The 18,056-nt window shown below is 33.6% G+C and overlaps 5 protein-coding genes across 5 annotated transcripts; 2 read left to right on the forward strand and 3 right to left on the reverse strand.

Annotated features, from left to right (window-relative positions):
- Positions 1-8,256: 8,256 nt before the first annotated feature.
- On the reverse strand, positions 8,257-10,125 carry SAPINGB_P006094 (uncharacterized protein; the record flags this gene model as incomplete). The annotated part of the gene is made up of 2 exons (XM_032000808.1): positions 8,257-9,992; positions 10,101-10,125. 2 exons carry the CDS (start codon positions 10,123-10,125, stop codon positions 8,257-8,259), a joined length of 1,761 nt encoding a protein of 586 aa, XP_031856699.1.
- Positions 10,126-10,813: 688 nt separating this feature from the next.
- SAPINGB_P006095 (uncharacterized protein) lies at positions 10,814-12,442 on the forward strand (the record flags this gene model as incomplete). The annotated part of the gene is made up of 1 exon (XM_032000809.1): positions 10,814-12,442. The coding sequence occupies one exon, from the start codon at positions 10,814-10,816 to the stop codon at positions 12,440-12,442; it is 1,629 nt and encodes a 542-aa protein (XP_031856700.1).
- A 58-nt stretch (positions 12,443-12,500) lies between these two features.
- Positions 12,501-13,401, reverse strand: SAPINGB_P006096 (uncharacterized protein; the record flags this gene model as incomplete). The annotated part of the gene is made up of 2 exons (XM_032000810.1): positions 12,501-13,105; positions 13,185-13,401. 2 exons carry the CDS (start codon positions 13,399-13,401, stop codon positions 12,501-12,503), a joined length of 822 nt encoding a protein of 273 aa, XP_031856701.1.
- Positions 13,402-13,684: 283 nt separating this feature from the next.
- On the reverse strand, positions 13,685-15,449 carry SAPINGB_P006097 (uncharacterized protein; the record flags this gene model as incomplete). Its single annotated transcript, XM_032000811.1, has 2 exons — positions 13,685-14,796; positions 14,990-15,449. The coding sequence occupies 2 exons, from the start codon at positions 15,447-15,449 to the stop codon at positions 13,685-13,687; spliced, it is 1,572 nt and encodes a 523-aa protein (XP_031856702.1).
- A 455-nt stretch (positions 15,450-15,904) lies between these two features.
- On the forward strand, positions 15,905-17,852 carry SAPINGB_P006098 (uncharacterized protein; the record flags this gene model as incomplete). The annotated part of the gene is made up of 2 exons (XM_032000812.1): positions 15,905-15,968; positions 16,030-17,852. 2 exons carry the CDS (start codon positions 15,905-15,907, stop codon positions 17,850-17,852), a joined length of 1,887 nt encoding a protein of 628 aa, XP_031856703.1.
- Between the last annotated feature and the right edge of the window lie 204 nt (positions 17,853-18,056).

Genomic DNA, 18,056 nt, shown 5'->3' on the forward strand with positions numbered 1-18,056 from the left:
AGGAATTATATATATATATATATATATATATCATGAAAATCAACTGGTTTTTAGCGTTCCAATATTTGTATATATATATATACACAATCCTTCCGATTTGTTTATTTATTTATTTATTTTTTCATTGAAAAACTTTAAATTTAATTGAATTTATATATATATATATATATATAATTTTCTTTTTTTTTTTAAAAAAAATATACTGAAACATTAAAAATAAGCAATCTTAAAAAAAAAATAAATAAATAAATATCAATGAAAAAAAAAAAAAGAAGAAGAAGACACAAGTATAATAATGGTCGTAAATATTTTGGTCTTCTCTCAATAGCAACTTTCCGAAAAAAAAAAAAAATTTAAAATCACTGTTGCTAATTTTTTTATTTCTTCCTTCGTTTATTATATATATAAATTCTTTTAAAGTTTTTTTTTTCAATCTCCTTTCTACTTTTTTTTTTTTTTTTTTTTTTTTTTTTTTTGCATTTTATTGTCAATCAATCTTTGATCATCATATATTCTGCTCACTCTTTTTTTCCATTGATTTTATTTATTTATTGATTTAATTTTTTTTTTTTCATCAATTTGTTGGTCATTTAAATTAATTTTCTTAAACATTCCAATGTTAAACAATAAATAAATTGTCCCTTCCACGTTTCAATTTTTCCTCCTTTTCATTCCTTAACTCTTTTTTTTAATTTTTTTTTTTTTTTTTTTTTTTTTTTAAAAATCATATATATTGGAATCTATAACCGTGGTTCATATGCGTTGCCATACCAAAAAAAAAAAATAAATAAATAAATAAAATTTTCAAATTGGTGTGTGTTGGACCTTAATATTATGGAGTTTCTCCGAGACCCTCTTTAAGGCATTTATTTGTTTACTGATAAGGCCTTTCGGAGAAAAAAAATTTTTTTTTTTTTTTTTTTTTTTTTGCCCAGCACAACAATTAATCAACCCCCCAAAAAAAAAAAAAAAAAATAAATAAAAATAAAACAACAACACCTACGCACACATGGAAATAACCATATTCATAGATACACATATAATAATAACAATAATAATGATAACAAAAAAAAAAAAAAATTAAATGATTTAATTGTGTTATTAATTCATTCTGATTAAATATAAATATCAAATGGTTTCTAATTTGGACTTTTTTTTTTTTTTTTTTTTTTTTTTTTGGGAAATAAGAATGAAATGAGGAGAGGTTTTATATTAGTAATTCGTAGTAGTAGTTAGGCATTGAATATAATTAAATAATATAAAAAAAAAACTCAATTGCACTGCATGGTAGTAGATCATCATCATCATTATCAAGTGCACTGGTAGTTATAATGAGCTTTATTTGTAAACGAGAAATGAACAATACAATACAATATCAACATGATTACTATGAAAAAATAATAATAATAATAATAATAATAATAATATTTATAGTATGATATATTATATATCTAAGTCTTTAATAAATTAATTAAAAACTAATCTTTCATTATTTATTTATAACAATTATCATCATATATTTTTTTTTTCAAGCTCTCGGCTTTGCCATGAATTCAGATAAGCAATTCTTAAAGACCCACTTGTGTCTTACTTTTAATTAATTACCATTATGACGTCACAACTCAACTCCATTATTATTCTCTCCATTCTTTTCATATATATATATATATATATATATATATATATATATTTTTCTATTTTTTATTTCATTTTATTTTTCTCTATTTATTTATTGTAAAGTTTATTGTTTAATCTAGGTTTATAGTATGATTAAGATGGTGATTAAGAATGTTGATGATGTTGATAAGCTCAATTTTTTTTCAACAACAAGAACAAAAAAAAATAAAAAAATAAAAAAAAATTAATCACTAAAAAGAAATAAACACGTGACTTCCATTTTAAATATTATTTCCAATTGTGCGGCTGAATGATTTAACTCTACAACAATAATAACTCTCGATAGCTCAGTTGGTAGAGCGCGGGACTGTAATGGTTCATTGTAATCCTGAGGCCGCGTGTTCGACTCACGCTCGGGAGATTTAACTTTTTCATTTTTTTTTCTTTTTTTAATTTAATTTATTTTTTTTAAATTTTTTTTTTGATATTTGAACCTCGTAGATTATATGATTTATTAACATTTTAAATCAATTTGGTGACACGTACGCATAAACCTAATGTCTAATGAGAATATAGAAATAATAATAATAATAATAATAATAATAAATCTAAGATGAAATATGATTTTTATTTATTTTTATTATATTTTTATATTTTTTTGTAATGGTTGGTGGCGTGGTCAATGGCGTGGTTTAAAAAAAAATAAAATAAAATAAAATAAAATAAAATAAATAAATAAAAATAATGCGTATACAACATGTGCGGACGTTTATTTCAACAGTTGGTGGAAGAAGAAGAAGAAGAAGAAGAAGAAGAAGAAGTAAGAAATAAGAAATAAAATAAGAAACATAAAAAATAAATAAAAATAAATTAACTTTTGAAATTCATTTTTTATTTTTTTCAAAATATCTTGAAAAAAAAAAAAAAATAAAATTTAGAAACCTTTTCAAAATATTGTAACCAAAATGAAGCACGTTTTTATATATATAGTTACCCTGTGGCTTCTTAAAATTATATTTAATTGTAGTACGTTTTATTTTTTATTTTTATTTTTTCATGATAAAAAAAAACATATATATATCTATGACGACAACTTGGAAAGAAATTTTCAGTTTGTACTACTATAATACAAATATCCAAAAAAAATAAATAAAAATAAAATAAATAAACCATTCGGATTTTACCCCATAGTTTTTTTTTTTTATTTTTTATTTTTTTTAATTTGGTTCTTCTTTAAAATCAATTCTAGTTAAGATCAATTCTATCTTTTAGAAAAAAAATCATTTTAATCTTTGATAATAATCAATTCTTCTTTGCCATATCATTACATGTGTAACACATGTACAATAATAATGACATTCTCTTTCTTACCTTCAATTTTAACCAATACACACATATACAATATTTTGGGTTTTCACTTTACCCCATATTCATCTTCCTTTTTTTCTTTCTTTCTTTCTTGGAGAATAAAAAAAGTTACTAAAATGATAAATTTCAAGGGAAAAAAATAAAAAAAAAAAAATTTTTTTTTGAGCTAAAACTGGCAATTGAAATTTATTTTTTTTTTTTTTTTTTTTTTTTTTGCTCTTAATTATTTATATATATAAAACTAGTGAATTATGTTTTGAACCAAAAAATAGTTGAAATAAAATAAAATAAAAATAAAAATGCTCTTCTTTTTCCCCTTTTTTATTTCCAAAAGCCGAAATTTATTTATTTATTTATTTATTTATTTATTTAATGGCAAAAATAAAATAAAATAACAAAGACTGGCTAGACCTTTTATATATATATATATATATATTAATTTCATTTTTAGTTAAAACTAGTGTTAAATAAAAATGAAGTTAAACTAAAAAAAAAATATTCTTCAAAGGTTTTTTTTTGTCAATCTTGTTTGAAAAAAAAAAAAATAATAATAATAATAAAATAAAGACTATGTGAATTGAGTTTATTTCTTAATTGAAATAAAAAAAAAAAAAAAAAAAAAAAAACTATAAATCATTTCCCCAGATTTTCTTTACAAAAAAAAAAAAATATCTTATTCCCCCGCAATTTCTTTCTTTTTTTCATTTTTATTGAGTTTGAATTTGAATTTGAATGTTTAATTTGAATTTGAATACTCATTCTTAACTTTTTTTTTGTTTTTTTTTTTTATTTTAATTTTCCCCTTATTATTCAAAAATATAATTTAAACAATGTAATAAATAAAAATTAAAATAAAATTAAAATAAATTAAAATTGTCTTTTATTTTTTTTTTTTTTTTTTTCTTCTTTATCAAATTCCATCCCTATCATAATAATACTTTTCTTCACCTTATTCTGTTGTAATGAATTCACATACTGCATTCAAATTACTTCTCTAATCTTTTTATGATATATATATATATATATATTTTTTGTTCTTTTTTAAAATAAAATAAAATAAAATCACTTTCATGTTATATACTAAAATATAACCGCACCATTCAACTCTACTTTAGAGATAATCACCTTTCTCAAAAAAAAAAAAAAAAAAAAAAGACATTACACACTAAAAAAATAAACAAACAAAAAAAAGAGCCTTTTGAAACCCAAAAAGACATTTCTTTGTTTGTATGTTCTTTCTTTCTCATTCCTCGTTTTTTTTTTTTCTTTCTTTCTTAAATTTATAACAAATCCTCAATTTTCATCATTGAACTCTTTTTTTTTTTTTTTTTTTACTTAAAATATTACTTCAAAACTAAATTCTTACTCTTATTTACAGTTTTTTTTTTTTAAAACCCCTTTCTCTTTTAGACTAAACGTATCAAATGCCATTAAGATATATATATGTATAGCACACGCAGGTCCTTTCTATCATGGGCATATAACCCCGGGGTTATAAAGGAGAGGGCTCTCTCCTTTTCCTACTCCTTTTCCTACTCCTCCTCCTCCTCCTCCTCCTCTTCCTCCATTTTTTATCCCGGAAGAAAGATGGGCTGCAGTTGGTGGGGCTCAAGGTATCTGTCTATACATAGTTCAAAGACCATTAATGGTCTAAAAAAAATGCTTTGTTTTTTTTTTTTTTTTATTTTTTTATTTAAGAGGGATTTCTTTTTTTTTTTTGTATTGGGTGAGTGCGCACTATGTTTTAGTGGTTACTTATTACAGAGAGAGAGAGAGAGAGAGAGAGAGAAAAAGAGAACGCTTATAAAACTTTACCAGTTATGTACAGTTACTATCTTGACTTAGTGCTACCTTTAGGACCCAGAGGAGGATTGATTCTTTTTTTTTTTTTTTTTAAAAAAAAATATATATATCAACAGAAAAGAAGGGTAATGAAAAAAGGGGAAAAAAAGCCACCTTTTTTTTTTTTTTTTTTTTTGTTTAAATTCTTACAAAACTGTCAATTACTAGGCATGGCGGCTAGATTAATGATTATTTTTATTTTATTTTATTTTTTTTGGTTTATTACGAGGACCAAAATATATAATGTATTATAATCTATTTTGTAATTTTAAAAGAAAAGAAGGAAAAGGGGAACGTCAAGGGGTGGGAATTTTTTTTTTTTTTTTTTTGAATATAATTTATATTATTACCAAAAAATAAAAATAAAAATTACAAGCCCAGAATATTTGTAAAAGGTATTCTGTTAAGAAAATAAAAAAGAAAATGAAAAAGAAGAATAAGATATCTTGGTAGTTGGCTTATCAACTTCTTCATAAACAAATTTTGAGTGTAAATATTGAATATTTATTTTTGCAATTATTATTCATTAAATATCAAGCTTAATTATTATTTTATTTTTAATAGATTTATTACGAGAAATACTAGAAACTTTAACAAAGATTTTAGTAGTTTTAATTTATTTTAATTTAATTTTTTTTTTTTTTTTTTTTTTTTTTCAAATTGAGAGAATTTCAATTCCAAAAGTTAAGCGAACGGGATCTTCGGTTACTTCAATTGAACCCGTAGGAATGGCTTATATGATAAGTTTCCTTTTGGTAATACATATGTATATATTGTATATAAAATAAAAAAAAATAAAAAAAAACAGTTTTTTTGTATGTCAAAAGAAAAGAAGAGAGAGAGAGAGAGAAAAAAAAAAATTGTATCAATTTATAACCTATGAATCGGCAATGATAGTTATAATTATTTATCATCATCAATCATCATTTATATCAAATTATGACCTATGAATCGGCAACTGGAATTAATATTATTTATCATCATTTATTCTTGATTAAAATAAAACTACACAGTTAAATTACATAATCACACACACATATACATATATATAAATTCAATATTTCATTTCTTCTTCTTCTTCTTCTTTTTCTTCTTCTTCCCTGAATCATTTTTATTTTTCAATATATATAGGTTATGGGGACGGAAACTTCGTTCAGAAATAAAAGTTCCTTAATAATCGTATGACTTTTTTCATTTTATTTTATTTTATTTTATTTTATTTTTGCATCCCATCATTCAATCTATCAAATTAATCAAATCAAATCAATCTGTCTATCATCGTTCATCGTTCATCGTTCATCATCATCACCGTTCATTAACCCATATAAATTTATATAACTTAAAAAAAAAAAAGCCCTCGTCTTCATTCCATTATTTATTTATTTTTTTGTACGTACTATAGTACATATTCACATGTCTTTGAAAAAAAATAAAAAAAAAAAATAAAAACAACCTATATAGATAGATATAGATATAGATCATTTATTATAATTATAACTGGTTTAGTAAAACATCAGTCAGAAAAAAAGAACCGTTAGGTTTAACAAATACATCATCAATCAATTAACACCACCACCATCACTACGTATTCTAAAATCATTTCAATTAATATGTTCGTCTCTTTTTTTTTTTTTTTTTTTTTTTTTTTTTTCGGTATTCTAGTTCCGTGAAAAATAAATATAAACAAAGAATCTCTTTAATAGTTTATATATATATATATATATATATATCTACAAAAAAAAAAAAAAAAAAAAAAAAAGACATTTAAAATATTATTACCTAAATAGATGATCCATTTTAAGAAACTCCAAAAACTTTTCATATTATTTCTTCTTCTTCTTCTTTTTTTTGATTGTTTATATTATTTGGATCTTGACTTTTTTATTTATTTATTAATTCATTCATAATTGTCATAAAAAAATTTTAAAACTTCAAGACCATTAATTATAATTTACAAGTATTCATATAATTAAATTATTACAAAATTATATTAATATTATTATTTTTTTTCTAAACCCTTAATCCTCAATTCATTTTTTTTTTTTTTTTCATATTCAATCAATAAATCGTTTCTTTTCTTTCTTTTCTTCCCCATCTCGGGTAATGATGGAAAAAAAAAAAAAAAAAATCAAATCAAATTATCCACTCTTCATTCCTACTTTTTTTTTTTTATTTTTTTTAAAAAAAAAATAGTAACATGTTGTCTCCATCTCAACTTTTAAAACAAAAAAATAAAATAAAATGGCTTACCGGGACATTGAAAATTTCCCGAATCTGAAATTGTCGGGAAAACCCCCAGCTTAAAGAACCCTATTTTTTTTTTTTTCTCTTTTCCCATAATAATAAATCTTAAATATAATGTATCTTTATTTTTTTTTTTTTTGTTTTTATATTTCCATCTTTCCTTTGTAAAAAGAAATAAAAGAAAAAAAAAAAAGTCCTGTGATAAACCTTGTATATATACCTAGTTCTGATGATATTCATGATTATCAACTGATTATATCAAAAAATAAAGGTCTCATCACCTTCTTTTTTTTTTTTGTCATTTAAACGTTTTTTTTTTTTTTTTTTTTTTAAATAAAACTTTCTTAAGCTTAAAAAAAATGCCTCTCATTCTTTCATATTTAATTTCTTAAAAACAAAATACATAAACTAAAACATCAAAATCTCTTTTTTTTTTTTTTTTTTTTTTTCTTTCTTCTTCTCTTTCTTCTTAAATATTAATCGTTTAATGAAAATCATAAAATATTATTCTTGTTTCTCAATATGACCTTCTTTTTTTTTCCTTTTTTTTATTCTTTGACTCAATGAATGAATATTCTTTAAATTTCCATTTTAGGATATTCAAACTATTTTTTTTTTTTCTCATAAACTCTCTCATAAGAAATAATAAATAATAAAAAAATTTAATATCCTTTTCATTTATTTCAATTAAATTTTTATTTTTTTTTTTTCGTTTCTTTATAAAGAAAAAAAGAATTCATCAATTCTTTTACTCAATATTCAACCCCCTCCTTCATACTTTCATACTTTCATACTCTAATCATTTATCTCTCCTAACGCATTAATCCGCAACCTTGAATCAGTAATCTTACAAACCCCTCCATACTATATTATTATTATATATTATATATTATATATATATATATTTAACACTAAAAAAACTCATCATTTTTTTTTTTTTTTTAATGTAAACTTTTTAAACAATTAACTTTATTATTCCATCGTAACATCAAAATTCATGTCCTTTTTTTCTTGTCTCACTTTTACATTAATTCGTTTCTTGTTTAATTTGCTTCAGAAAAATTAAAAAAAATAAAAAAAAAGCCCCACATCTTTAAACGAAATCCACCTCATTAATCAAATACAATTTTTTTTTTATATTTTATTTTTATTCTTCTATAAATTAATCTTTAATTACTTCCTTCTCTAAAACTCAGCAGGTCCATAGCTACCATGACGAACATCATCAAGAACCTTATCAAGACATCCACTACTAGCAGCAACAAGACCCAAAAACGGTTTGGATGGAGTCAAGACCTTGGTCAGGTATTCTGGGTGATACTGTGTGCCCACGTAAAATGGATGGTCCTCAGAACTCAGCTCAAAAGTCTCCATACGTTCGCCGGTATCGTCGCGTGCAATAAAGTGCATGCCATGCTTTTCAAAGTCCTCAATGTGCTCAGGGTTCACCTCATATCGGTGACGGTGACGCTCATGCACCCGCTGAGCAAGCCCGTAAAGCTGGCGCAGCTTACTCCACTCAGTTCCATCTTGGAACACTGATGGCCGGGTACCCAGACGCATTGTGCCACCCATGTGAGTCTTGTCAATCTCAGGCATAAACACAATCACAGGGTCCTCAATCTGCTCGTCAAGTTCCTGCGAGTTGGTATTCATACCAAGAACAGACCGCGCGTACTCAATGACGGCGATTTGGAAACCAAGGCAAATGCCCAAGTAAGGTGTCTTGTTTTCACGAGCCCACTTGGCTGCAGCAATCATACCTTCAGTACCACGGGAGCCAAAACCACCGGGAACCAAAATACCATCAGCAGCACAGACTTTACCCCAAGCTGTGTGGTACTTGAGCTTTTGTCCTGAGGGAGGGGTGGCAGTGCCACTCGTACTGATGGCCTTTTGGCGCTCCAAATCAGAGGAATCGACCCAAACAATCTCAAGACGCTTTTGCACAGCAAGAGCAGCATGCTCGAGGGCTTTGACGACGGAAATGTAAGAGTCTTGAAGATCGGTATACTTGCCAACAATGGCAATGGTGACCTTTTCAAAGCTGCGGTCGTGCGAGTTGGTAAGCTTGAGCCAACGGCTCCACAAGTCTTTGCCACGGTCCACACGCTCCTTTGAAAGAATGATAGAGTCAAGACGGAGACGTTTTTGGAAAAACTTGATGAGCTTTTGCTGCTTCAACAAGAGAGGGACGTGGTAAGTAGAGTTGACATTGTGGACACCCAAAACTTGGTCGTGACCGACATGGCAAAACATGGAAATCTTTTCAATGGCGGACTGATCCAAAGGTTGTTCACAACGGCATGCAATAATATCAGGAGTCAACCCCAAGCCACGGAGATCCTTAATGGCAGCCTGAGTAGGCTTAGTTTTCTTTTCGCCGTTAATGACAGGCACAAGCGAAACATGGATGAGTGCAAAGTTTTCAACACCCACGCGGAACTGGAATTGACGAAGAGCCTCAACAAAGGGAGCCGACTCAATGTCACCAACGGTACCACCGAGCTCGACAATGCACACGTCGGGGACCTCACCATGAGCGTCGACAGGAATGTTAGCCACAGCCTCAATCCAGTCCTGGATGGCGTTTGTCAAATGAGGGACGACTTGGACAGTCTTTCCGAGGTAATCACCCTTACGTTCACGCTCGATAACGTGCTGGTAGACCTTGCCTGTAGTAATATTGTGGCGGCGAGTCAGGGTGACGTTAAGGTATCGCTCGTAATTTCCGAGATCGAGATCAGCCTCGCCACCATCGTCAAGAACAAAGACTTCACCATGTTCGAGGGGACTCATGGTACCGGCATCAATGTTCATGTAAGGGTCGATTTTGATGGAGGTGACATTAAGGCCAAGGGTTTTAAGAAGAAGACCGGTAGAAGAGGCAATAACGCCCTTTCCAATGCCCGAGATTACACCTGAGAAAGATGAGGGTTTTAGATAAGGGTGTATGATAAGAGGGGGGGAAAGAAAAATAGATGAAGATGAAGAAATAACAAATAAAAAAAAAGGGTTTGGCTACTCACCACCAGAAACAATAACAAACTTCATTTTGTATATTTAATGTAAGAGAAGAGGTGTTTAGATTCACACAAGACCTAAAGATGCAGTCTTTGATGATTGTGGTGTAGTAGCAGGAAAAAAGGAAGGGGAGGAGCAGGAAAAAAAAAAAAAAAAGTGTAAGAAGAGGAAAAGGGAAAAAGAAGAAGAAATTTTTTAATTTTTTTTTTAATTTTTTTTTTTTTTTTTTTTGGAGGTTTAAAAAAAAAAAAAAAAAAAAAAAATTTTAAACGCGATGGGAAGCCGCACACAGCCGCATGTATGAGTCATGATTATATATTTATAACTAATCATGACTAATATTATATTTTAAAATTCCCAACATTTTTTATTTTTATTTTATTTTTAATTTTTTTTTATAATTTTTTTTTATTTCTTCCAGCATGAATTTCTTTAAAAGTTCCTTCCTTCCATTTTAAGTCTCTAAACAAAACTTTTTTTTAACTGCTTTTTTATTTTTATTTTTAAACATTTTATGATTAAAATAAAAAAAAAAAAAATAATTGAAGATTTTAAATACCGAATATATCCGCTTATCTCAAAAAATAAAAAGAAAAATAAATTTAACGTTTAATTAGATCTTCTCACATCATTAGTTTTTTTTTTTTTTTTTTTTTTTTTTTTTTTTTAATTTTAAAACAAATTTTAATTTCATACCCTAAGAATAAAATAAACAAAAATGGAAATCTCTAAAAGTACTGCTGATAATTCTTTAGCAGACGTTGAAACAACTCCTCTTCTTGCTTCTCCATCTTCTCCATCTCCATCTTCTTCTTCTTCTTCTCCATTTACTTCGTCTTCACCAATTGTCCCAAGTAATACCTCCAAACATACCACAATGGATTCACTACTTTCAGGTGCCTCCTACAACCACCCCACAAATGTTAGCTCTCAATACTCTTCTCCACCACCTAAAATCATTGCTGGAATAGATCCAGTTAGCAACCAAACAACCCCAAATAGCTCTACCGCAAATTTACTCAGTTCAACAGCCTCACTGGCCGCTCAACGGGCTGGTTCCCTAAGATCTTCTCATGTACCATCGCCATTGGCCATTAAACAAACCCGCCAACAACAACAACAACAACAACAACAACAGGCATATGGCCACCACCGTATCGGACCACAACGCACATCATATACCACACAGAAACTGAAACTGCTTCCAGAAAATGTCCCTGAAGAAGAAGACGAAGAAAGCGGCCGTGAAGTGTACTCGCAAGTCACCCGAATTAAAGACACACCAGCTCGAAAAGACGCCGAACGACTAGGCAAGGCCCACCGCTCGGTCCTCCCACGTGTCACTGCATACTGCACCGCCAGCTCGTACCGCATGAAGGAAATTACACGATACCTCAACAGCCGCAGACAGTACAAGGCTGCACCCAAGCTGTTTGATGAATGCCTGTATACTCCATATACTTACAAGAGAGACGACAAAACAGGAGGAGGAGGAGGAGCATATAATTTATCTGCAAATAGTAGTTCCGGAACTGTAGTTGCATCAAGTACAACTTCAAGCTCTACGTCTCCGACAAGTAGTAGCTATACCGAACGACTGAATGGACTGATGAGATTAGACGATGAAGGTGGAGAGATTGATGTTGAGCTGACTGGGCATTCAGACGTGTTTTTATTTGAGTATGGTGTAGCTGTTTTCTGGGGGTTTTCTGAGGCCGAGGAACGTCGATTTCTTAAAGAGTTGGCTCGGTTTGAAAACGAAAAGCTTGCAGATGAGGACGTTCAAGTTGAAGAATTCAACTACTACATCACCAAAAGCTATCAACCGCGCATTTATAATGATTTTATCACTTTGCGTGATGGAACAAATTATATGATCAAATTATCCATTTCGCATGCGCTGGCACAGAGCGTCAAGATCTCTTTGTTTGAAGAGCTCGTGGACAATACGATTGAAGATACTCAAGATTTCCCACAAGAAGTTGCCGTCACTGGAAAAATCAGCATGAGTCGCAAGGATATTATGAAAAGCATTGGTGAACTTTTTATTTTGCGCATCAATGTCAATCTCCATGGAAGTGTACTGGACTCGCCGGAGCTTATGTGGAGCGAGCCGCACTTGGAACCCATCTACCAGGCTGCTCGCGGGTACCTGGAAATCACCCAGCGTGTTACTCTTCTCAACCAACGCCTCGAAGTCATTTCCGACCTGCTTCAAATGCTTAAGGAACAAATGGGTTATGCTCATGGCGAGTATCTTGAGTTTATTGTCATTGTTTTGATTGCTGTAGAAATCCTGGTGGCTATTGTCAATGTCGTTGTTGATTATTATGCCTCCCGACCTTAATTTTTTTTTTTTTTTTTTTTTTTTTTTTTTTTTTAATTCTATAATAAGTAATTAATAACTATACTGCAACCAAATACTCATTCCCAACAAGAAGCTGGCGGTCCTTTTCCAATGCCGTAAGTTTAAGAACCCATGCCCATCGGTCCACAGACTTAAGCTTGAGCTCGCTTGTAATTTCAGCCAGCTCCTTAGGGTCAACCAGATGATCAGCAGGCTTATCATGATGAGCCAGAAGTTTAATATTATTAGTTTTACTTAGTTGCACCAATGACTTGGGGAGTGCGCAACAGTCTGATGCATTGATATGGTCGATTGCAACTCGAGGAGTTTCTGAACCTACTCGTGAAACAAGTTCTTGCAAAGCACTTGTTGAAAATTCAGCCACTCCAAACTCGGCTCCACCTAAACCCAAAGTTTTAGCATAAGTCGTAGCCTTGGTCCAAACAGTAGCTACTTGCTCTGGACTCAGTTCAAAATCTGTTTCTTCATCATCATCATCATCTGAAAATTCAAGTCCACCAAATGAGAAAATGATTGATTTGACAAGCGGTGCAGGTGCAGAAGCTTTTGGTGACGAATGAGCATTGACAAGTAACCAAAGCGCGTGTTGGGCAGCCTCCTGAGCATTTTCAAGAGTCACTTTGCCAGGGAAAAAGATCTTTACTGTTCATCATCAGTTAGCCTGGTAAAACTTGGAAAAAAAAAAGAGAAAAAAATTTCCCAGGCTAGGACTTGAACTCACCTGTAAGCTCGACACTAGACGAGGCATCAAGGGTCTCCAGCAGTTCTGCGCTAGAAGCCGTGTACAAAACAATCTCTCCAAGCTCTCTTGGAACAGTCGCAACACTACTGCTACTGCCCAGCAGCGTTGTACGAAGACCAGCAGTCACCGACGGCGAGACCGCAAAGGGAGCATCTGAACGGAGAGTGTTTCCAGTGGATAAAACAGTAAGCGTCATTTTTGTAGTAGATGGATGGATGGATGGTGATGGTGGTGATACAGTGGTAGAGTTAAGAAAATATACAAATAAGAAAAAAAAAATTGATTTGTAAGTGTGGCTTTTAGTCATCCACAAGAAATTTTTATTTTTATTTTATTTTTATTTTATTTTATTTTTATTTTATTTTTATTTTATTTTATTTTATTTTATTTTATTTTTATTTTTATTATTTTTATTTTATTATTTTTTTTTTTCAACATTCTAAACCAAAAATTCATCAAAATTACATTCATATACTTCATTAATTGTGCAGTCTCTTCTCGTAAGAGTGCAGCGAGTGAACACCACCTTCGACCTGGGCGCTGGTGGAGCGGAACTCAAAGCGAACAGTGCCGTCGGAAACGCTTTCCTGGAACTGAGTAATGCTCTTGACACCAATGTCCTGGAGACCGTGCTCAAGACCAGAAATCAAGTAAGGCACAAACTTGGTGATTGAGCCCTTGTCAAGAACAGAGCCGCTAACACCCTGAGCAACAAAGACAGAGTCTGACTCAGAAAAGTATCTGCTGGTGGCAGCATTGTCATTGATGCCCTGCTTCTCCATGGCCTCGATAGAGCCCATACCACGGTAAGTCTTAAGGCGTTGGCCATTCTTGTAGAAGTACTTGCCAGGAGACTCAGTGGTACCGGCAAGGAGACCGCCCATCATGACAGCAGAGGCACCAAGAGCAAGAGCCTTGGTAATGTGGCCAATGTTCTGGATACCACCATCGGCAATACAGGGGACGCCAAAGCGCTTGGCAAACTGTGTGACATTGTAGACAGCAGTGCCTTGGGGACGGCCAACAGCCATAACCTCCTGGGTAATGCAGATGGAGCCAGAGCCCATACCAATACGCAGACCATCAACACCGGCAGCAATAAGCTCGGCAGCCTGCTCGCGGGTAACAACATTGCCACCAATAACCTCAAGCTCAGGGAAAGTAGCCTTGGCCCACTTGATGAGCTCAATCTGGAAAACAGAGTTGCCCTGGGAAGAGTCAATGACAGCAACGTCAAGGCCAGCAGCAACAAGCTTGGCCAGACGGTCACGGTCGTCAGGACGGGTACCAATGGCAGCACCGCAAAGGAGCTGTTTATCCTTGGACTTGGAAGCATTAGGGTAGTTGTGGTTCTTTTGCAAGTCGGTTCGAGAAAGCAGAGCAACAAGGTTGCTTTCGGCATCAACAATGGGAAGCTTGCCCTTCTTGGACTTGCGGAGAACCTCATTGGCCTCAAGAAGGTCAACATTGCCAGAGGCAGTGACCAGATCTGTAGTCATGATTTCAGAAACAGGAGTGTCATTGTTGTCGTGGAACTGAATGTCTCTAGAGGTGACAATACCAAGAAGCTTTCCAGGGACCTGGCCATTTTCTAAACAACAAGTTAGACAAAGAAATAAAGAAAAGAAATATGGTAACAGAAAGTAACAAAAAAAATAATAAAAACATCAGAGTATCAAAGTCTCCTCAAGACCGTTAAGTCATTGCGGTAGAACGAAAGTTATGAAATAAAAAAATCATCATGTAAAAAAGGGTAGAAAAAAAAAAAAGAAAATTAAACTTACCAGTAACGGGGAAGCCAGCAAAGCCCAAAGACTCCTTGAGCTTCTTAATCTCACCAACAGTTTGGGTGGGAGCCACAACAATAGGGTCAGAAATAAAACCATTTTCATACTTCTTAACCTTGCGGACCATTTCAGCTTGGTCATCGGGGGAACAGTTGTGCTGGATAATACCAATACCACCGAGGAGGGCCATGTGGATGGCCATCTCAGACTCGGTGACAGTGTCCATAGGAGAGGACACAAGGGGAGCACGGAGAGTGATCTTCTTGGTCAACTTGGTTTCAAGAGACACATCGCTAGACGGGAAGTCAATCTTGCCAGGAAGAATCAAAAAGTCATTATAAGTGAGGCCACCGCGGGTAACTGAGTCCATCAAAGTGATCACGTCAATACCGTCGCGGGTCTTGTACTCAGAGTTGAGGACCTCGAGGGCGGTCTTGTAGTCAAGGATTCCAGCCATTTTTTTTTTGAGGGTGTTAATACTTAGAGAAATAGATATTAAGGGTTGAGTGGGTTGTTGGGATGGGATTTTCCACTTTTCCAAGGAAAGAAAAAAGAAGAAGAAGAGATGTGGGAGTGGCTGCCCTTTTATAATTTTTCTAAAGAAGGGGAGGCGCTACCCGGATTGGGAGAAAAAAAAATAAAAAAAAAAAAATTTTTTTTTAACAAAATTTGAAATTTGACAATCGCTGATTAAAAAACTAATAAGAAAAAATTTTTTTTTCTGGTGCTGACAAATTTTTATGAGCCGCACGCAAGTAACCCTAACCCAACCCAACCTTCATTCCCAACATCACCACCACCACCACCACCACCATCACTTTCAAAAAAAAAATATAAATAAAAACACGCCAACCAGTCACACTTGGCCAACAAATTAATAAACAAATAAACAAATAACCAAACAATCAAGTTATGAAAACAGCAACTCCAAGTAGAAGAGGTGCTCAGGCCTTGAATCCACTTCCAGAGTCTGAAGGTAAGTTTTTTTTTTTTTCATTCTTATTCAATTGTTATATCATTCTAACAGCTCTATCTAGAAACAAAGTACAAACTCAAATGTATCGAACTACGAAAACGAACGCGTGAAATTGAGCAACACAATGAACTCATGGCTCTGTCAATTGCCCGAACCCGTCGTGATGTCAAGCGTCTGAGATTAGAACGTGCGCTTCTTTTGGAAAAGCTCGAGGACCGTACACAGGAACCCCCGGCTGCAGGCCCAGACCCCGCGGGAGCCATTGCCGCAAGCCCGTCACCTCCCAACTCACCATCTACGGCCATTGGCAAGCTATCGTCTGAAATGCTGGATGCAGCAGCGGCCACAGTGGTAGCAGCAGCCCAGAAATCTCTCCAGATGGCAGCGGCGGCGGCGGCGGCGGCAGCAGCAGCAGCAGCGGCAACAGCAGCATCTTCAACCCCACCAGCCAACGGGGCTGCGGGACACGATGCAGTGGCCCATACGCCAGCATCCAATGGCCGCAGCAGTAGGGCTGGAGGTTCTGGAAAGGGGGGTTCGCGCGGGCGCGGATCGAAAAAGGAAGCGGCGGCAGCTGCCTTGGCTTCCCAAACCCCACCACCACCACCTCCAACAGTTTCCACCCCTGGGCTCCAACACATTGCTCCTGCTCCAGTAGACAACTCACACGAGGTGTCACCTGGGGACCCATCATTTGGCGACCACCATTCTGGAGACGACGCATTTACCGATGACCTGGGAAGTCCTGGGCCACTGGCAGCAGCGGCAGCAGCAGCAGCAGCGGCAGGAGCCGTTGCGACACCGTCTGGTTCTAAGAAGCGCGCCCACGTTCCGCGAGACCCGAATCTACCACGGAGGCCACAGAATGCATATATTATTTTCTGTGAACTTGAAAAAGAGTCAGTGCGGGCGCGGATGGAGAGAGAACGGCCCGGGTTATCGTACGATATGACTAAAGCCATGTCGGACGCATGGCATGCTTTGCCACGGTCAGCACGAGACAAGTACTACAAGATTTACACGGCTGACAAGGAGCGATATACAAGAGAAATGGCCAATTACTTGCCAACCAACCCGACGCCTAGCGAGCAGCGGGAACAGCAACGGTTTAGAAAGGCGTACCAAGACTTGTTGGAGAAGAAGGGGAAGGAAGAGGAGGAAGTGAAAAATGGAGACGGGGAGGATGAGCATGAGGATGAAGTAGTAGATGAGGAAAATGAAGAAGATGAGAACCATGAGCATCATGAGGAACAGGAAGATGAGGAGGAAGGGTCGATGCATTATGAAGAGAAAAATGAAGAGCATCATGAAGAGAATAATGAAGAGCACCATGAGGAATCTCATGAAGAATCTCATGAAGAATCTCATGAAGAAGCTCATGAAGAAGCTCATGAAGAAGCTCATGAAGAACCTAATGAAGAACCTAATGAAGAACCTAATGAAGAAGCTCATGAAGAACTTAATGAAGAACTCCAAGAGGAGCACCATGAAGAGCACCATGAAGAGCCCCAGGAGGAGCATCACGAAGACGAAGAGGCCAGTATTGAGAAGCCAGTTGTTGATGATAAGCCCGCTGATGTCACTGATGAGCATGCTAAAGAAGATGACGCGGAAGGTAGAGATAGTGATGAGCCTGTTGATGAACCTATTCATGAGCCCGATACTGAGAATGTGAAACCTACAGAGGTAGCAGTTGCGGAAAGTGCTCATGAAGAGGAGGACGACGAGGAGGACGAAGATAATGAAGAAGATGATGATGAGGATGAGGAGGACGAAGAAGAAGATGGTGATGGTGATGAAGAACTTGAGGATGAGGAAATGGATGATGATGGTGAGTCTGGAATAGCAGCAGGAGCAGTTGCAAGTGTTGCTGAAGGTCTTTAGTATTCAGCTTTTTATAATTAAACAGATTAATAAAAAAAAATCAACAAATCTATTATTAACTATGGTATTCAAATCCTTCTTACAAGGCCGTTTACATATATATATATATATCTCAAATAAGAAAGCCCTTTTCTTTTCTTTTCTTTTATTTTTATTTTTATTTTTAATTTTTTAAAAAAACTTTTTTTTTTAAAGGCCAACCCA

Source organism: Magnusiomyces paraingens, assembly GCF_902498895.1.
Source record: "Magnusiomyces paraingens strain CBS 517.90 genome assembly, contig: contig5, whole genome shotgun sequence".
Taxonomy (NCBI): domain Eukaryota; kingdom Fungi; phylum Ascomycota; class Dipodascomycetes; order Dipodascales; family Dipodascaceae; genus Magnusiomyces; species Magnusiomyces paraingens.